At 47.8% G+C, this 21558-nt stretch overlaps 1 protein-coding gene across 3 annotated transcripts in view; it reads right to left on the reverse strand.

The window, feature by feature from the left end:
- LOC141078019 (solute carrier family 66 member 2-like) overlaps window positions 1-21558 on the reverse strand; it is a 73865-nt gene that overhangs the window by 17141 nt on the left and 35166 nt on the right. For all 3 annotated transcript variants that reach the window (XM_073564814.1, XM_073564815.1, XM_073564813.1), the window contains exons 2-3: window positions 17317-17519; window positions 16186-16319 (exon numbers count right to left, since the gene is read on the reverse strand). In XM_073564814.1, the coding sequence (XP_073420915.1) occupies window positions 16186-16319; window positions 17317-17510 (328 nt within the window). In that variant the 5' untranslated portion in view covers window positions 17511-17519. The remainder of the gene's footprint in view (window positions 1-16185; window positions 16320-17316; window positions 17520-21558) is intronic.

Raw genomic sequence — 21558 nt, forward strand, 5'->3', positions numbered from 1 at the left:
CTGGGGATTTTTAGATTATCTGACACTTCCTCCCAGATCTTCCTCCCTCCCCAGCAATCACATATAAAGTGCTCAACAGTCTCCTCCTGCTGACAACCAAGGGGACAATTCCGATCAGAGACACACAGATGTTTCAGGTTCCCTCTGACAAAGAGCCGACTATGCAGTGAAAGCCAAGTGACATCAAACAGTTTAGGAGGAAGCCGTTTCCCGTTTAGGAACCTAAGGCTTTCCTGCAGGGTGGTGGTGACACAATCTCTCAGGGCCAGTGGAGAGTAGAAGAAAGTCCTACATACACGAGCATACAGGTCTCTTCTCGTACTGCTCTCAATGTAAGACCTCTCCAGTCCCCACCTCCTAACACACTTCAGTCCATAGTCCAGATACTGGGGGAGGTGGTCACCTGTCCATCTCCTCCTCTTGAGACTGCCGCCTCGCACCCAAGATTCTGCAAAAGGCAATATCCAGTACCTGATACTATTTACCCACAGGGAGCTACAGTTTGAGTCCATGTTCCCAAAATTCACCTTTAGAAACAAGGAGTCAAAGAAAACCCTTGGATTCAACATATACAGCCCACCCTCTCTCCGCCGTAGGTACGTTATTCCCCTCTTTATTAGGTTCATCCTATTCCACCACAAGAGCTGGAAGAACAGGCTGAAGAGCCTCGCTGAGAAAGATTCTGGCAATGGGAAAATTACAGAGACATACAAGAAAACGGGGACCAGGTAAGTCTTCAACATTGTGACCCTTTCTCTGTAGGTCAGCCTCCAGTTCTTCCCATCGCTGAACCTTTGCATTTCCGGTTTCCAATTTCTCCTCCCAATTTAGCGTGGCATTATCATCCCTCCCAAATTTAACCCCAAGGATCTTAATATGGGTGGAGGCTTTGGAAAACTGCGGCAGATCAAAGCTGGGCTCAGTATCTAATGTCCACAGAGCTTGACTCTTTTCAAGGTTGACAAGAGACCCGGAGGCCTCTGAGTAGCTTCTGATGGACGCAGATAACCTCTGCACCTCACGAGGATTGAGGATCACCAGCGTCACATCGTCCGCATAGGCAACAACATTCAGAGGCGGGCAGTGGGGGACCGGCACCCCCTGAAAATCGCACTCCTGCAGTGACCTCAGAAACGGGTCTAGGGCAAAAACATACAGGAGCGGACTCATTGGGCAGCCCTGTCTCACCCCCGCCCCAACTCCAAAAGTGTCACCCTGCCAACCATTAATCAGAGGAAAGCTCACCGCCTCTCTGTACAACGTCTTCAGCCAATCCACAAATTGTCCCGGAATACCGTACTTTGACAAAGTGGCCCACAGATAGTCGTGATCAACCCTGTCAAAGGCTTTAGCCTGGTCCAGACGGACAACATATCTCCCACACCGCAGAGCTTTACATCTCTCAAACATCTCCCGTATCGAGATGACCGCTCCAGAGATGTTCCGCCCTTTTACTGTGCCAAACTGAGAGCCTGCCAACAGTGCCGGGGACAAACAGACTAATCTAGAAAATAGGATCTTTGCTAGAATCTTCCTGTCCGCATTCAAGAGGGCAATCGGCCTCCAGTTTTTGATGTCGCTCGGCTCTTTACCTTTAGACAGCAGAATTAACGAGGACACTCTCATGGATGGAGGCATCAGGTGATTTTCTAGACAATTTCTATACACATCCATGAGAATTGGAGCCAGGAGGTCTCTGAATTTCTTATAAAATTCTGCCGTTATACCATCTGGACCTGGTGCCTTCTTCAGATGCAACTTATCAATGGCCTCCTTAACTTCTTCCACCGTTATTTCTGCTGTCAAAGGAGAGAAGTCCAGATCATTAGTATCAGGCACTGGAGTTGCCTCCAAGAATTGAGTCATCTTATCTTTATCCAAAACTTTCCTCTGAAACAAGTCAGCATAGTAAGATCTCGACACCTCCAGGATACCCTCCCGTGAATCCTGCAATACACCCTGGGAGTCGGTGAGACCCGTGACCATTTTTTTGGCCACCCTCTCCCTGAAATTCTCAAAGGGATCAGGGGCCCCTAAGGACCCATAATCCCGATCAAGAACCAGGGAGGTATACCTGCTATACTGATACTGCTTTATCTCAGATTTCAGCCGGTCGATCTTCACTTTGTCATCCCCGCCCGCCGAATACAGTGACTCCAATTCTTTGCGCAGCTTCAGGTACTGGCTATACTTATTCCTCCCTTTATTAACTGACAGTCTCTTTAAGAGGGATCTGATATCCTCCTTGACGTCCTCCCACCAGTCGGTCATGTTGTCATAGAAGTCAACCCTCTCTAGATGAAGCTGGATAAGGGAGTGAACACGGCTCTGAACATAGGCATCATCCAGGAGACTGGAATTGAGCTTCCACAACCCTCTACCAATGTCCGGACGGTTAGAGGAACCCAAAGAGAAGCACAAGGCGAGGTGATCAGAGTAAGGGACGACCTTCTCACTCAGGGCGCCGACAGCCTCAGTAGGACTGACAAAAGCAAAATCTATCCTACTGCTCCTGTTGGAACATGAATATGTGAATTTTAGCTGTCGCCCACCCAGTGTGAAAACGTCAGTCAGTCCTGCCTGCATTATGTTATGTAGGACCTTACCGTCCCTGGTCACTGCCCTGCCTGAAGAGCTGTCACCTGATGTCATTATGGCATTAAAGTCCCCCGCCATCACCACTGGAAGAGAAGTGAAGAGGTAAGGCTTGACGTCATTAAACAGCTGGATCCTGTCAGTCACTGTCTGTGGCCCATAGATGTTAATAAGCCGGAGTCGCCTCCCATGGACAGTGACTTCCAGGACCAGACATCTTCCCATGACCACCTCCGTTATACTATGCACAGTCACATCATTGGTGTTAAACAGGACAGCGACCCCGGCGTAAGGCTCCACAGCCAGTGACCAGAAAGAAGGACCGGACCGCCATTCCCTCTCAGCCTCTCTCATAAGCCCCAGAGATGTCAGTCGTGTCTCCTGCAGGAAGATGACATCTGTGTCCAGATATTTGAGATGTTCATACACCGTGTGTCTAGATCTCCTCAGCTTAATGCTATTCACATTGCTCGAGGTCACTGTCAATGAGAACCCCGCCATCACAGCACAATATAGAAGGAGCAGAGTAACAGCCATCATCATGAGTCAGAGATGTTCTGTCCACCACTGGTGTCCATGTCAGACTCTACCTGAGGGTCCACAGATAAGGGTTTCCGCTTTGGCGGGGGATGGTCCTCTATGTCCCTGTCACACTCAGCATCAACTTTCCTCAACTCTTCCTCATAATCGTCACCATTGGAGTCAGATAAAACTCCATACTTGTTGGACACGACCATCACTCCTGCAGAATTCTGAACCTTCTTGCTAGCAGTCTGACCAGTGTCATATTCTGCCTCAGGTTTACGGGAGGATGTGTTCTTTTTCTTCCTTTTATTATTATTAAGGTTCCAGTCATCAGATACAGACAGCGATGCTGAAGGGGGGGCTATCTGAGGCTGCTGGACCTGATGGACGACCTCCATGTTCCCCTGTGCACCCTGCTTCTCTGGTGCTGCCTGAGTGGACTCCTGGTGGACATCTGAGCTGGTCAACATCTCTCCTGACATTAAATCCTCCTCCTCATGTGTCCCTGCCACCACATCCTCATCCTCCTGAGCCTCTGCCCCTGCCATCACTAACTCATCAGGGAAGACTCTGCAGATGTTGTGCCAGGCGTCTGGACAGTCCCTGTGAGGGTGGCCCATCCTACCACAGAGGTTGCACCTGACGTCCCGGCAGTCCGCAGCGACATGGCCGATTGCCCCACACAGACTGCACTTCACCACAGTACAGGCGTTTGCCAGATGACCTTTCCCACCACATTTGAAGCACTTTCTGGGTTGCCCAGGATAATAACACCTTCCCTTCTCCCTCCCAATGAAGAAGGAGTTGGGTAAGTGGGCAGTGATGTTATTACATTGCCGCAATTTTACCAAGACCCGCCACCCCATTGTCCAGATACCATCCTCATCTCTGACCTTGGTGAGTCCAGAGACGAGGTCACAGTGTCTCCGGAGCCACACCTCGATGTCCTGTGGAGGAACGGCCTCATTCCAGAAGGTGATATTCACTGTGACAGTGTCCGGCCTGGAGATAGGAACCAACACAAACTTATTCCAGCCCTCAGCATCTCTGAACTTGGGGTAATTGGCCCAGAATCTATCCAGGTCAGACATGAGCTTGAAGCTGACCTCGTAGCCCTGCCTGTCCTGAAGATTAGACACTGCCAGTATCTCATTTGCCACAAACCCCATCTGGCCGCAGAGCAGCTCTCTCACCACATACCTGCGTTGTGGCAGATCCTCCTTGGCACCTATGTATTTAAACCGCACCACATTAATGTGTTTGAATGTCTGGTCGGTGTACCTGGCGCTGGAAGTGAAGGATGGGGCGCCGCGGCTCCAGGCATTCCTGGGGGGCACCTGCCGGGTCACACTGGGCTGACTGACAGGGAGAGGGCCTGCAGCAGGGGGGGCTGTCACACCTTGTGGACTGGATGGCAAAGGGGGATAATCACACATATCATGCACATTATCATGAGCAGCATCATTATCATCAGACGTCCATTACAGAATGTGAAACCCCTCCAACCCCCGACCCCATGGGCACAGCATCCCCAGCCACAGTCTGTGCTTCAGCCTCAGCCTCGGCCTCATCAGCACAAACAGTCTCACATATACTGTCCTGCTCCTGTGTGGGGCATTCTGGGACCTGTGGTGCCTCTGCTGGAGTCTGCAGTGTATGCTCCTGTTCACACTGAGCTGCCTCAGCCTCATCAACACAAACAGTCTCACAAATACTGCCCTGCTCCTGTGTGGGGCATTCTGGGACCTGTGGTGCCTCTGCTGGAGTCTGCAGTGTGTGCTCCTGTTCACACTCGGCTGCCTCAGCCTCATCAACACAAACAGTCTCACAAATACTGTCCTGCTCCTGTGTGGGGCATTCTGGGACCTGTGGTGCCTCTGCTGCAGTCTGCAGTGTGTGCTCCTGTTCACACTGAGCTGCCTCAGCCTCATCAGCACAAACAGTCTCACATACACTGTCCTGCTCCTGTGTGGGGCATTCTGGGACCTGTGGTGCCTCTGCTGGAGTCTGCAGTGTGTGCTCCTGTTCACACTCGGCTGCCTCAGCCTCATCAACACAAACAGTCTCACAAATACTGTCCTGCTCCTGTGTGGGGCATTCTGGGACCTGTGGTGCCTCTGCTGCAGTCTGCAGTGTATGCTCCTGTTCACACTGAGCTGCCTCAGCCTCATCAGCACAAACAGTCTCACATATACCGTCCTGCTCCTGTGTGGGGCATTCTGGGACCTGTGGTGCCTCTGCTGCAGTCTGCAGTGTGTGCTCCTGTTCACACTCGGCTGCCTCAGCCTCATCAACACAAACAGTCTCACATACACTGTCCTGCTCCTGTGTGGGGCACTCTGGGACCTGTGGTGCCTCTGCTGGAGTCTGCAGTGTGTGCTCCTGTTCACACTCGGCTGCCTCAGCCTCATCAGCACAAACAGTCTCACATACACTGTCCTGCTCCTGTGTGGGGCACTCTGGGACCTGTGGTGCCTCTGCTGGAGTCTGCAGTGTGTGCTCCTGTTCACACTCGGCTGCCTCAGCCTCATCAGCACAAACAGTCTCACATACACTGTCCTGCTCCTGTGTGGGGCATTCTGGGACCTGTGGTGCCTCTGCTGGAGTCTGCAGTGTGTGCTCCTGTTCACACTCGGCTGCCTCAGCCTCATCAGCACAAACAGTCTCACATACACTGTCCTGCTCCTGTGTGGGGCATTCTGGGACCTGCGGTGCCTCTGCTGGAGTCTGCAGTGTATGCTCCTGTTCACACTGAGCTGCCTCAGCCTCATCAGCACAAACAGTCTCACATAAACTGTCCTGCTCCTGTGTGGGGCATTCTGGGACCTGTGGTGCCTCTGCTGCAGTCTGAAGTGTATGCTCCTGTTCACACTGAGCTGCCTGCTGCTGCAGCTGTTTTCCCTCCTGGAAGCAGAAGCGGGCAGCCTGTAACACTGGCCGTGTCCGCTGCAGGGGGGTCCCGTCCTGAACATCAGGGGTCCTGGCCTCTACAGCACAGCCCTGCTTATAGGAGGCGAACCGCTCCCGGTTCCTGTAGGTCTCTGCCAGGGGCCCCATGCTCTCCAGCACAGACTCAGTGTCCTGCACAACACTCGCCAGCTGTACACCCAGTGTGTTCAGTCTCAGGTCATAGGCGTCATTACTGGCAGGATTAGTGGTCTTTAGACTATAGATGAAGTCTACCTCCATTTGCAGCGCTTTTTTTTGCTGCTGTAACTCACCCAGTTTTCGGACAAGTCCCGGTATCTCATCCGCTAGCTGCAGCTCGGGTGCACGCGCCGGCCCACAGGTTTAGTCTTGACCACGGGTACAGGGGTTTTGAAGACCGTCTTGTGCGGGTCCACCACGGATGGTTTTGTGGCCCCTTGGCTGGATGCAGGCTCCGCAGCAGGTTTATCGCTGCCACCTGACTGTGACCGTGTGCGTCCTGACCGCGCCATACTGCCATGCTGCTGTAGGTTCTCCTGCATTGTCTGCCTTTCCAAAGACGTCCGTCTCTGTCTGGAAGCAGGAGAGGTGATCTGCACAGCTGGGGCCGATCTCACCTGTGCACCTGGCAGGAGCTGCTTACTGACTGGGGAGCTACAAGACTTCACATTCTGCTGGTTTCCATCACTCACAGAGACTTTTCCTTCTTGCTTCTTTCCTGGAACTGGAGAAGGTTTTCCTCCCACAACTTCACAGAACTGCTGCAGCTTTGACTCGCTGCATTCACAGGACTCACAGTGGCTTTGGGATTAACATTCCCATTGGTAGAAACCTGGGAGGCTTGTCCCAGTGTAGGCCGGGAAGCCTGGGCCTTGCCTGGGGAGCTTCCCCGCCCAGGGTGGCCCCTCCCTGGGCTTGCTCCAAACATGAGGAGAACCACTGACACACAACCTCACAGCTAGGAGGCAGTATTATAGTAGTTTTATTCTTGTATATAGGGGGCAGTATTATAGTAGTTATATTCTTGTACATAGGAGCAGTATTATAGTAGTTATATTCTTGTATATAGGGGGCAGTATTATAGTAGTTATATTCTTGTACATAGCAGTATTATAGTAGTTATATTCTTGTACATAGGAGCAGTATTATAGTAGTTATATTCTTGTATATAGGGGGCAGTATTATAGTAGTTATATTCTTGTACATAGGAGCAGTATTATAGTAGTTATATTCTTGTATATAGGGGGCAGTATTATAGTAGTTATATTCTTGTACATAGGAGCAGTATTATAGTAGTTATATTCTTGTACACAGGAGCAGTATTATAGTAGTTATATTCTTGTACATACGGGGCAGTATTATAGTAGTTATATTCTTGTACATACGGGGCAGTATTATAGTAGTTATATTCTTGTACATAGGGGGCAGTATTATAGTAGTTATATTCTTGTACATAGCAGTATTATAGTAGTTATATTCTTGTACATACGGGGCAGTATTATAGTAGTTATATTCTTGTACATACGGGGCAGTATTATAGTAGTTATATTCTTGTACATAGGAGCAGTATTATAGTAGTTATATTCTTGTACATAGGGGGCAGTATTATAGTAGTTATATTCTTGTACATAGGAGCAGTATTATAGCAGTTATATTCTTGTACATAGGAGCAGTATTATAGTAGTTATATTCTTGTATATAGGGGCAGTATTATAGTAGTTATATTCTTGTACATAGGGGCAGTATTATAGTAGTTATATTCTTGTACATAGGGGGCAGTATTATAGTAGTTATATTCTTGTACATAGGGGCAGTATTATAGTAGTTATATTCATCCATATAGGGGCAGTATTATAGTAGTTATATTCTTGTACATAGGGGGCAGTATTATAGTAGTTATATTCTTGTATATAGGGGGCAGTATTATAGTAGTTATATTCTTGTACATACGGAGCAGTATTATAGTAGTTATATTCTTGTACATAGGAGCAGTATTATAGTAGTTATATTCTTGTACATAGGAGCAGTATTATAGTAGTTATATTCTTGTACATAGGGGCAGTATTATAGTAGTTATATTCTTGTATATAGGGGGCAGTATTATAGTAGTTATATTCTTGTACATAGGAGCAGTATTATAGTAGTTATATTCTTGTACATAGGGGGCAGTATTATAGTAGTTATATTCTTGTATATAGGGGGCAGTATTATAGTAGTTATATTCTTGTACATACGGAGCAGTATTATAGTAGTTATATTCTTGTACATAGGGGCAGTATTATAGTAGTTATATTCTTGTACATAGGGGGCAGTATTATAGTAGTTATATTCTTGTACATACGGAGCAGTATTATAGTAGTTATATTCTTGTACATAGGGGCAGTATTATAGTAGTTATATTCTTGTACATAGGGGCAGTATTATAGTAGTTATATTCTTGTACATAGGGGGCAATTTTTATTGTATAAAACCCACAAATACAATTAAAATAAACAGAATTCTTCCTTAACACAAAACATAAATTCTCATGAATGCATCAGACAATAATTACAGAACTAAATTAATACATTAGGAATAAAGGTAACTTAGAGTTCACTCCTGTGGAAGGAAGAATATGAAATAAACACTTTTAGTAACACGATCATGTTATTATCCCACAGACACATTCCTCCATAGTCTCTCATTATTCTGACTTTTCTTTATCTCTATCGCTCTTATCCATCTGAGCTCGGACAGTATCTTTGTGGCTGCGGTGACGGGATGGAAGGGCTCGCTGTGGAGGGACACTCTGGTTCTCATGTGCCAGTGGTAATACTTAATGGTGGTAATGATCAGGTACATTGTGCCCCTGTCGATGTTACCGTCAGTGGATGGGACTCCATAGACAATGTCAGGGTATTTCAGGGACAGCAGTCTGGGGATTTTCAGCTTGGTCGATACTTCCGTCCATATTTCCCTACCTCCCCAGCAATCACAAATAAAATGCTCCATGGTTTCCTCCTGCTGACAACCAAGGGGACAGTTCCGATCCAAAACACTTAAATATTTTAAGTTCCCCCTCACAAAGAGCTTCCCATGTAGCGACAGCCTAGCAATGTCAAAAAACTTTGCTGGAAGTCGCCTCCCGTTGAGGAATCGGAGACTGTCCTGAAGGGTCCTGGTGGCACAATCTCTTAGGGCCAGTGGAGAGTGGAAGAAAGTCCTACATATATGAGCACACAGATCTTTCCTCGTATTACTCTCAATGTAAGACCTCTCCAGTCCCCACCTCCTAACACACTTCAGACCATATTCCAGATACTGGGGGAGGTGGTCACCTGTCCATCTCCTCCTCTTGAGACTGCCGCCTCGCACCCAAGATTCCGCAAAAGGCAATATCCAATACCTGATACTATTCGCCCACAGGGAGCTACTGTTTGAATCCATGCTCCCAAAATTTACTTTCAGAAACAAGGAGTCAAAGAAAACCCTTGGATTTAACATATCCAGCCCGCCCTCACTCCGCTGTAGGTACGTTATTCCCCTCTTTATCAGGTTCATCCTGTTCCCCCACAAGAGCTGGAAGAACAGGCTGAGGAGCCTCGCCGAGAAGGATTCTGGCAAAGGGAAAGCGACAGAGACATACAAGAAGACGGGGACCAGGTACGTCTTCAACATAGCAACCCTTTCTCTGTAAGTCAGCCTCCAGTTCTTCCATCGCTGAACCTTTGCATTTCCGGTCTCCAATTTTTCCTCCCAATTTAGGCTGGCATTATCTTCCCTCCCAAATTTAACCCCTAAGATCTTAATATGGGTGGAGGCCTTAACAAACTGCGGCAGATCAAAGTCTGGGTCAGATTGCAATGTCCACAGAGCTTGACTCTTCTCAAGGTTGACCAGAGACCCGGAGGCCTCTGAGTAACTTCTGATGGCCGCAGACAACATCTGCACCTCATGAGGATTAGATATCACCAGCGTCACGTCATCCGCGTAGGCAACCACCTTCATTGGCGGGCAGTGGGGGACCGGCACCCCCCAAAAGTTACACTCCTGCAGTGACCTCAGAAACGGGTCTATGGCAAAAACATACAGGAGTGGACTCAGCGGGCAGCCCTGTCTCACCCCCGCCCCAACTCCAAAAGTGCCACCCTGCCAACCATTAATCAGAGGAAAGCTCACCGCCTCTCTGTACAAAGTCTTCAGCCAATCCACAAATTGTCCCGGAATACCGAACTTTGACAAAGTGGCCCACAGATAATCATGATCAACCCTGTCAAAGGCTTTAGCCTGGTCCAGACTGACAACATATCTCCCACACCGCAGAGCTTTACATCTCTCAAACATCTCCCGTATTGAGATGACTGCTCCAGAGATGTTCCGCCCTTTTACCGTGCCAAACTGAGAGCCTACCAACAGTGCCGGGGACAAACAGACTAACCTAGAAAACAGGATCTTCGCCAGAATCTTCCTGTCGACATTCAAGAGGGCAATTGGCCTCCAGTTCTTGATGTCACTCGGCTCTTTACATTTAGACAGCAGAATTAATGAGGACACTCTCATGGATGGGGGCATCAGGTGATTTTCTAGACAATTTTTGTAAACATCCACAAGAATTGGAGCCAGGAGGTCTCTGAATTTCTTATAAAATTCTGCTGTTATACCATCCGGACCTGGTGCCTTCTTCAGATGTAACTTATCAATGGCCTCCTTAACCTCCTCCACCGTTAATTCTGCTGTCAAAGGAGAAAAGTCCAGATCATTAGTATCAGGCGTTGGAGTTGCCTCCAAGAATTGAGTCATTTTATGTTTATCCAAAGCCTTCCTCTGAAACAAGTCAGTATAATAAGATTTCACAACCTCCAGGATACCCTCCCGAGATTCCTGCAATACACCCTGGGAGTCAATGAGACCTGTGACCAATTTATTGGCCACCCGCTCCCGTCAATCCTCAAAGGGATCAGGTGCCCCTAAGACCCCATAATCCCGTTCAAGAACCAGGGAGGTATACCTGCTGTACTGATACTGCCTTATCTCAGATTTCAGCCGGTCGATCTTCTCTTTGTTACCCCCGCCCTCCGAATACAGTGACTCCAATTCTTTGCGCAGCCTTAGGTACTGGCTGTACTTACTCCTGCCCTTCTTAACTGACAGTCTCTTCAAGAGGCATCTGATATCCTCCTTGACGTCTTCCCACCAGTCGGCCATGCTGTCATAGAAGTCCACTCTCTGTAGATGACCCTGCAAAAGGGAGTGGACACAACTCTGGACAGAGACATCATGGAGGAGGCTGGAATTGAGTCCCCATAACCCCCTACCAACATCAGCTCGCTTAGTGGCCCCCAGGCAGAAATATAGGGCAAGATGGTCTGAGTATGGGACGACTCTCTCACTCATGGCACCAATGACTTCCATGGGACTTACAAAAGCCAGATCTATTCTACTGCTTCTATTGGAGCAGGAATAGGTTAATTTTGGCTTTCGACCTCCCCGTTTAAAGACATCACCTAATCCGGCCTGCAGGACTATGTTATTCAAGATCCTACCATCCCTCGTCACGGTTCTACCTGAGGAGCTGTCACCTGATGTCAGTATGGCATTAAAGTCCCCCGCCATTATCACTGGAAGAGAGGTGAACAGATAAGGCTTGACATCATTAAATAACTGTATCCTGTCAGTCACCGTCTGTGGCCCATAGATGTTAATAAGCCGGAGACGCCTCCCATGGGCAGTGACTTCCAGGACCAGACACCTTCCCATTACCACCTCCGTCATCCTATGTACTGTCACATGCCCGGTGTTAAACAGAATGGCGACCCCGGCGTACGGCTCCACAGCCAGTGACCAAAAAGAGGGACCAGACCGCCATTCCCTCTCAGCCTCCCTCATGAGCCCCTGAGTCGTCAGCCGCGTCTCCTGCAGAAAGATGACATCTGCGTCCAGGTATCGGAGATGGTCATAGACAGCGTGCCTCGTCCTCCTCACCTTAATGCTGTTCACATTACTGGATGTCATTTTTAATGAGAAGTCTGCCATCACAATACCACAACAGAGGAGCAGAGATGTAAAAGCCGCCATCATAAGTCTGGGTCACAGATGTTCTGACTACCACCGGTCTCCATGTCAGACTGTATCTCAGTGTCAGCAGGTACGGGCTTCCGTTTTGTAGGGGGATGGTCCGCTACGTCCCTGTCATACTCAGTCTCTATTCTTTTTATCTCTTCCTCCAAGTCCCCATCAGACTCAGACAAAACATCAAACTTATTGGACACAACCATCACACCTGCCAAACTCTGGACTTTTTTCCTGCCACCCTGGCTAGTGACATACTCCTCCTCAGGTTTACGGGAGGCCTTGTCCTTTTTTTTCCTTTTTACCTGATTACAGCCACTTTCTTCAGCTAGAGATGGTGATACTGAAGTGGTGGCTACATGTGGCTGCTGGACCTGAGGGACGACCTCCATGCTCCCCTCTGTACCCTCTGTGCAAAGCTGCTCTGATGTTACCTGAGCGGACCCCTGGTGGACCTCTGACCTGGTCAGTACTGTCCCTGACATTAAAGCCTCCTCCTCCTGAGCCTCTGTCCCTGTCACTAACTCCTCATCAGGAAGGAGCTTGCATATATTGTGCCAGGCATCTGGACAGTCCCTGTGAGGGTGGCCGATCTCCCCACAGAGATTGCACTTGATGTTCTGGCAATCTGCCGCTAAGTGGCCGACTTCCCCGCACAGGCTGCACTTTACCACGGTACAGGTGTTTGCCAGGTGACCCACTTTACCACACTTAAAACACTTTCGTGGCTGCCCAGGGTAGAAGCAAACCCCCTTCTCCCTCCCGATAAAGAAGGAGTTGGGTAAGTGAGCCGTGATATTGTTGTGCTGGCGCAGTTTCACCAGCACCTTCCATCCACCGGTCCATATACCGTCCTCATCCCTGTTTTTGGTGAGGTCGGAGACAAGGTCACAATGCCTCCGGAGCCACACCACAATGTCCTGCGGGGGAACAGCCTCATTCCAAAAGATGATGTTAACCGTGGCAGTATCTGGCTTAGATATTGGAATGAAGCTGAACTTATTCCACCCATCAGCGTCCCTGAACTTGGGGAAATTGGCCCAGAATCTGTCCAGATCAGACATGAGCTTAAAGCTGATATCATAGCCCTGTCTGTCTGGCAGATTGATGACCGCCAAGATATTAACCGGCGCATACCCCATCTGGCGGCACAGAAGCTCCCTGACCACCAGCCTCCTGTCCGGCAGGTCCTCCGTGAATGCCTGCCCAGTGTAATTGGCGCCGGAGGTAAAGGACGGAGCGCCGCGGCTCCAAACATTACTGGGAGGGACCTGTGGGGCCACACTGGGCTGACTGACAGGGCGAGGGTCTGCAGCGGAGGGGCCTGTTGCACCTTGTGTGCTGGAAACCAAAGGGGGGAAATCACAAACATTTTGCACATTATTATCATCATCATTATCAATCTCAATAGCATCATCAGGATGCGCAATGTCCACCACAGTCTCTGTACCCCCTTCAGCCCCCAACCCCACATGAACTGTATCAATATCCCCAGAATTAGTGCTCTCCTGGGCTCCAACAGTAGATGCAGTCTCATGTCCACTGTCTTGCTGTTGTGCTGGGACTTGTGGTACCGCTGGGATCTGAGCCTCTTGCTCCTGCTTGGGGTCTGCCGCAGGTAGTTGCGGCTGCTGGTGCAGTATCTGACCCTCCTTAAAACAGAAGCTAGCGGGCTGCAGCACCGGCCGTACCTGCTGCCGGGTCCCCCCTGGGACAATGTCTGTGCGGGAACCAGCAGAGTCCTGAGCGCAGGACCTAAACCGCTCCTGGTTCCTATATGTCTCTGCCAGGGGCCCCATCCTCGCCAGCACACAGTCCATGTCCAGCACCACAGTCGCCAGCTCTACCCCCAGTGCATTCAGTCTCTGGTCATATACAGAGTGATCCCCAGGATTAGCAGCCTTCACCTTGTAAATACAGTCAATTTCCATTTGCAGAAGATTCCTCTGCTGCTGCAACTCACCCATCCTCCTGACCAGTCCTGGTATCTCCTCTGCCAGCTGTAGCTCCGGGGCACGCGGTGGCTCCTTCTGGGGTCTTGATTTAGGGGGTGACACCTTGGTTTTTAATGTCGCTGGTTTTGTGGCTCCAGCCTCCGCAACACTTTTACCACTGCCACCAGCCTGCAATCTCGTGCGTCCAGAGCTCGCCATGCTGGTCACCACATGTCCCAGCTGAAGGTTCTCCTGGAGTGTTTGCTTCTCCAGAGATGTCCGTCTCTGTCTGCCTGGAGTGAGCTGCACACCTGAAGCTGGTGATGGACTCTGCCTCACCTTCTGTGCAGCCACCTGCCCTCCAGCACTCAGGTTCTCAGCAGAAGATGCCTTCTGGGATTTCCTTCCAGGCTCTGGACACTGTTGCCTTGACTGGCCGACTGTTTAACAGAAACATCCTTGCACACAGACAAAACTTTCTCTTGTTTCTTTCCCGTACTGAGCTTCAACACAGGATCTTTCTCCATGCTGCTGGGACTTCCATTCTGAGGTTTATTTTCCCCAGAGGCAACTCTGGGATTTCCATCCACATGAGAAGGTTGGGAGTTTCCTCCCAATGTAGGCCTGGAAGCCTGGGCCTTGCTTGGGGAGCTTCCCCGCCCAGGGTGGCCCCTCCCTGGGCTTGCTCCAGACATGAGGAGAACCACAGACACACAACCTCACAGCTAGGAGGCAGTATTATAGTAGTTATATTCTTGTACGTAGGAGCAGTAGTTATATTCTTGTACATAGGGAGCAGTATTATAGTAGTTATATTCTTGTACATAGGGGCAGTATTATAGTAGTTATATTCTTGTACATAGAGGCAGTATTATAGTAGTTATATTCTTGTACATAGGGAGCAGTATTATAGTAGTTATATTCTTGTACATAGGGGGCAGTATTATAGTCGTTATATTCTTGTACATGGGGGCAGTATTATAGTAGTTATATTCTTGTACATAGGGGGCAGTATTATAGTAGTTATATTCTTGTACATAGGGGCAGTATTATAGTAGTTATATTCTTGTACATAGAGGCAGTATTATAGTAGTTATATTCTTGTACATAGGGAGCAGTATTATAGTAGTTATATTCTTGTACATAGGGGGCAGTATTATAGTCGTTATATTCTTGTACATGGGGGCAGTATTATAGTAGTTATATTCTTGTACATAGGGGGCAGTATTATAGTAGTTATATTCTTGTACATAGGGGCAGTATTATAGTAGTTGTATACTTGTACATAGGGGCAGTATTATAGTAGTTATATTCTTGTACAAAGGAGCAGTATTATAGTAGTTATATTCTTGTACATAGGGGCAGTATTATAGTAGTTATATTCTTGTATATAGGGGCAGTATTATAGTAGTTATATTCTTGTATATAGGGGCAGTATTATAGTAGTTATATTCTTGTACATAGGGGCAGTATTATAGTAGTTATATTCTTGTACATAGGGGGCAGTATTATAGTAGTTATATTCTTTACATAGGAGGCAGTATTATAGTAGTTATATTCTTTACATAGGAGGCAGTATTATAGTAGTTATATTCTTGTACAAAGGAGCAGTATTATAGTAGTTACATTCTTGTACATAGGGGGCAGTATTATAGTAGTTATATTCTTGTACATAGGGGGCAGTATTATAGTAGTTATATTCTTGTACATAGGGGCAGTATTATAGTAGTTATATTCTTGTACATAGGGGGCAGTATTATAGTAGTTATATTCTTGTACATAGGAGCAGTATTATAGTAGTTATATTCTTGTACAAAGGAGCAGTATTATAGTAGTTACATTCTTGTACATAGGGGGCAGTATTATAGTAGTTATATTCTTGTACATAGGGGGCAGTATTATAGTAGTTATATTCTTGTACATAGGGGCAGTATTATAGTAGTTATATTCTTGTACATAGGGGGCAGTATTATAGTAGTTATATTCTTGTACATAGGAGCAGTATTATAGTAGTTGTATACTTGTACATAGGGGGCAGTATTATAGTAGTTATATTCTTGTACATAGGAGCAGTATTATAGTAGTTGTATGCTTGTACATAGGAGCAGTATTATAGCAGTTATATTCCTGTATATAGGGTACACATAGCACTGACCAGTGAAGGTATGGCACTTGGTGGACACGCGGTTCACGCTCTGCACAGCGCAGCACAGATGCAGCATAGAGAACATGGTGCCGATCATCAGGAGGCTCTGCAGGAGGAGGGGGAGCGCAAAAAACTTCCCAAACCTGTAGGAGAAGAGAACAGGTGATCAGTATGTATTGCTGCAGCTGAGCGGGGCGGCTGCATCGGGCGTTACACCCGCTCCTCATATACATATGGTGGATGGGCGGATGACCACAGGACCCCCCACCTCCGCACCTGTGACAGGTAGGGGCGACAGCCTGATAATATTACATCTATGAGATTGCAGACCACACAAGAGTGTGTTATATGGGTGGTCCCAGCCCTCCTAACCACAAGCCCATTGCAAGAGTCAGGGACCGGTGGGCAACTTATGGCCAGTTTTAAGTTTAGGCACAGCTCAACTTACTGACGGCTTCCACCAGAACTGCGGTTACCCCCAGAAGCCACATGATTGCGGGGGGCTACTGGTCAAACACAGGGGAGTATGGTGAAATAAGAGACAGACATGAATGAAGAGAGCAGTCAGTGAGCGCTGGCTCCCGGAGACATCACCTACAGGTAGCCCCCGGGAGCGATCTCTGCTCCGCCACCGTCAGACCCCAATATATCAGGAGGGTTGTTAGCACCAGTTTATTACCGCACGCGGCCCCTTTAACACACGGCTGCCGATGACTGGTGTTTTAATCGCGGCTATGGGCAGATTTAGATGAGGAAGATAATTGATAGTGAAATCACTTTCATCCTGAGAAAACCGTGATCGGAGCCGGCGGCGGGCAGCCGACATAACGGCACATTGTAACGCGCCGCCATCTCCCTCTGATCACCGTGACATTGCCGGAAACAATCCGCTATCTGCACGAGCAGCGAGATCAGACGAGCTCATTAATAGTCGCACATCTCATCTGCTGGAGGGACCCGACAGGCAGGGATGGGGTTAATGCAGCCACGGCTGAGAATGGCAGCACAGACCAGTCTGATGGGGGCGCCACTAAGGAACACACCCTCAAAGCTCTGCCCACCAGACTCCAAACTAGGCTCCGCCCTGCAAAAAAAGGGTCATGTGAGCCGATCAACCAAAGCTGCCGTGATGTCACTTACCAAAAAAATATCCGGAGAATATTGGCAATCAGCAGAACAAAGCAGACCCAGGTGGAGAAGCCTTCAGTGCTGCACGTCCTCCGAATCTCCATATACTGGGGGATGTAAGGGAGCGGCCCGCCAACCACCAAGAGACAGGACGATGCCCAGGACAGGACCGGCCACGGGTCCACCGACCGCTCCGAAAAATCCATCAGAGATCACTATACAGAGAGAAAGTCACCAATCACTGCAAGAACGAGCATGGCCACTGTACACCACACCCTGTATACACCCCAGAGCTGCACTCACTATTCTGCTGGTGCAGTCACTGTGTACATACATTACATTACTGATCCTGAGTTACACCCTGTATACACCCCAGAGCTGCACTCACTATTCTGCTGGTGCAGTCACTGTGTACATACATTACATTACTGATCCTGAGTTACACTCTGTATTATACCCCAGAGCTGCACTCACTATTCTGCTGGTGCAGTCACTGTGTACATACATTACATTACTGATCCTGAGTTACATCCTGTATTATACCCCAGAGCTGCACTCACTATTCTGCTGGTGCAGTCACTGTGTACATACATTATATTACTGATCCTGAGTTACACCCTGTATACACCCCAGAGCTGCACTCACTATTCTGCTGGTGCAGTCACTGTGTACATACATTACATTACTGATCCTGAGTTACACTCTGTATTATACCCCAGAGCTGCGCTCACTATTCTGCTGGTGCAGTCACTGTGTACATACATTACATTACTGATCCTGAGTTACATCCTGTATTATACTCCAGAGCTGCACTCACTATTCTGCTGGTGCAGTCACTGTGTACATACATTACTGATCCTGAGTTACATCCTGTATTATACCCGAGAGCTGCACTCACTATTCTGCTGGTGCAGTCACTGTGTACATACATTACATTACTGATCCTGAGTTACACTCTGTATTATACCCCAGAGCTGCACTCACTATTCTGCTGGTGCAGTCACTGTGTACATACATTACATTACTGATCCTGAGTTACATCCTGTATTATACCCCAGAGCTGCACTCACTATTCTGCTGGTGCAGTCACTGTGTACATACATTACTGATCCTGAGTTACATCCTGTATTATACCCGAGAGCTGCACTCACTATTCTGCTGGTGCAGTCACTGTGTACATACATTACATTATTGATCCGGAGTTACCTCCTGTATTATACCCCAGAGCTGCACTCACTATTCTGCTGGTGCAGTCACTGTGTACATACATTACATTACTGATCCTGAGTTACCTCCTGTATTATACTCCAGAGCTGCACTCACTATTCTGCTGGTGCAGTCACTGTGTACATACAGTCATGGTCAAAAGTATTGACACCCCTGCAATTCTGTCAGATAATATTCAGTTTCTTCCAGAAATGATTGCAAACACAAATTCTTTGGTATTATCTTCATTTAATTTCTCTTAAATGAAAAAAACACAAAAGAGAATGAAGCAAAAAGCAAAACATTGATCATTTCACACAAAACTCCAAAATTGGGCCAGACAAAAGTATTGGCACCCTCAGCCTAATACTTGGTTGCACAACCTTTAGCCAAAATAACTGCGACCAACCGCTTCCGGTAACCATCAATGAGTTTCTTACAATGCTCTGCTGGAATTTTAGACCATTCTTCTTTGGCAAACTGCTCCAGGCCCCTGATATTTGAAGGGTGCCTTCTCCAAACTGCCATTTTTAGATCTCTCCACAGGTGTTCTATGGGATTCAGGTCTGGACTCATTGCTGGCCACCTTAGAAGTCTCCAGTGCTTTCTCTCAAACCATTTTCTAGTGCTTTTTGAAGTGTGTTTTGGGTCATTTTCCTGCTGGAAGACCCATGACCTCTGAGGGAGACCCAGCTTTCTCACACTGGGCCCTACATTATGCTGCAAAATTTGTTGGTGGTCTTCAGACTTCATAATGCCATGCACACGGTCAAGCAGTCCAGTGCCAGAGGCAGCAAAGCAACCCCAAAACATCAGGGAACCTCCGCCATGTTTGACTGTAGGGACCGTGTTCTTTTCTTTGAATGCCTCTTTTTTCTCCTGTAAACTCTATGTTGATGCCTTTGCCCAAAAAGCTCTACTTTTGTCTCATCTGACCAGAGAACATTCTTCCAAAATGTTTTAGGCTTTTCAGGTAAGTTTTGGCAAACTCCAGCCTGGCTTTTTTATGTCTCGGGGTAAGAAGTGGGGTCTTCCTGGGTCTCCTACCATACAGTCCCTTTTCTTTCAGACGCCGACGGATAGTACGGGTTGACACTGTTGTACCCTCGGACTGCAGGGCAGCTTGAACTTGTTTGGATGTTAGTCGAGGTTCTTTATCCAACATCCGCACAATCTTGCTTTGAAATCTCTTGTCAATTTTTCTTTTCCGTCCACATCTAGGGAGGTTAGCCACAGTGCCATGGGCTTTACACTTCTGGATGACACTGCGCACGGTAGACACAGGAACATTCAGGTCTTTGGAGATGGACTTGTAGCCTTGAGATTGCTCATGCTTCCTCACAATTTGGTTTCTCAAGTCCTCAGACAGTTCTTTGGTCTTCTTTCTTTTCTCCATGCTCAATGTGGTGCACACAAGGACACAGGACAGAGGTGGAGTCAACTTTAATCCATGTCACCTGGCTGCAAGTGTGATGTAGTTATTGCCAACACCTGTTAGGTGCCACAGGTAAGTTACAGGTGCTGCTAATTACACAAATTAGAGAAGCATCACATGATTTTTCACACAGTGCCAATACTTTTGTCCACCCTCTTTTTTATGTTTGGTGTGGAATTATATCCAATTTGGCTTTAGGACAATTCTTTTTGTGTTTTTTCATTTAAGACAAATTAAATGAAGATAATAATACCAAAGAATTTGTGTTTGCAATCATTTTCAGGAAGAAACTGAGTATTATCTGACAGAATTGCAGGGGTGTCAATACTTTTGGCCATGACTGTACATTACATTACTGATCCTGAGTTACACCCTGTATTATACTCCAGAGCTGCACTCACTATTCTGCTGGTGCAGTCACTGTGTACATACATTACATTACCGATCCTGAGTTACCTCCTGTATTATACTCCAGAGCTGCACTCACTATTCTGCTGGTGCAGTCACTGTGTACATACATTACATTACTGATCCTGAGTTACCTCCTGTATTATACTCCAGAGCTGCACTCACTATTCTGCTGGTGCAGTCACTGTGTACATACATTACATTACTGATCCTGAGTTACATCCTGTATTATACTCCAGAGCTGCACTCACTATTCTGCTGGTGCAGTCACTGTGTACATACATTACATTACTGATCCTGAGTTACCTCCTGTATTATACCCCAGAGCTGCACTCACTATTCTGCTGGTGCAGTCACTGTGTACATACATTACATTACTGATCCTGAGTTACATCCTGTATTATACCCCAGAGCTGCACTCACTATTCTGCTGGTGCAGTCACTGTGTACATACATTACATTACTGATCCTGAGTTACACCCTGTATTATACTCCAGAGCTGCACTCACTATTCTGCTGGTGCAGTCACTGTGTACATACATTACATTACTGATCCTGAGTTACCTCCTGTATTATACTCCAGAGCTACACTCACTATTCTGCTGGTGCAGTCACTGTGTACATACATTACATTACTGATCCTGAGTTACATCCTGTATTATACTCCAGAGCTGCACTCACTATTCTGCTGGTGCAGTCACTGTGTACATACATTACATATCCTACATTATGCTCCAGAGCTGTGCTCAGCAGGGTGTTGCTGTATGTAGATGTCTCCGGTGACTCGGTGGATCATCCCTCACACACTCCCGTCTTTCCGGCACCTCTCACGTGCAGTGTCCGATCTCATGTATCTGTGATCAGTCATATATGTGCAGATGAGATTGTGTGTGACGGCGGTCGCCCCAAGAGCCGGATTATCAGGCCGCAATCACCCACTGAGTAATGGATCCTGAGCTGGGCATGTACGTGGGGGGCGTCAGACATCTTGTCTTGTTCCCCCATTGTGAGTGCCGCTCTTATGCCAAGTGCTGCCCAGCACCCAGCTCCGGACATCGGGGACTCGCTGTACTGCCCCTCACTGACGAGATCTCCTGACCTGGTGGGGCACATGCTCCGGGACCACGTGTGCCAGGCACGGTACTAATTAAGGAACGTGCCTCTGACTGCGGAGCCCCCATATGGGAAGTGTTAGAAGAAAATAC

Source organism: Dendrobates tinctorius, unplaced genomic scaffold (genome assembly GCF_039654945.1).
Source record: "Dendrobates tinctorius isolate UK_male_01 unplaced genomic scaffold, ASM3965494v1 ptg000490l, whole genome shotgun sequence".
Lineage (NCBI taxonomy): Eukaryota > Metazoa > Chordata > Amphibia > Anura > Dendrobatidae > Dendrobates > Dendrobates tinctorius.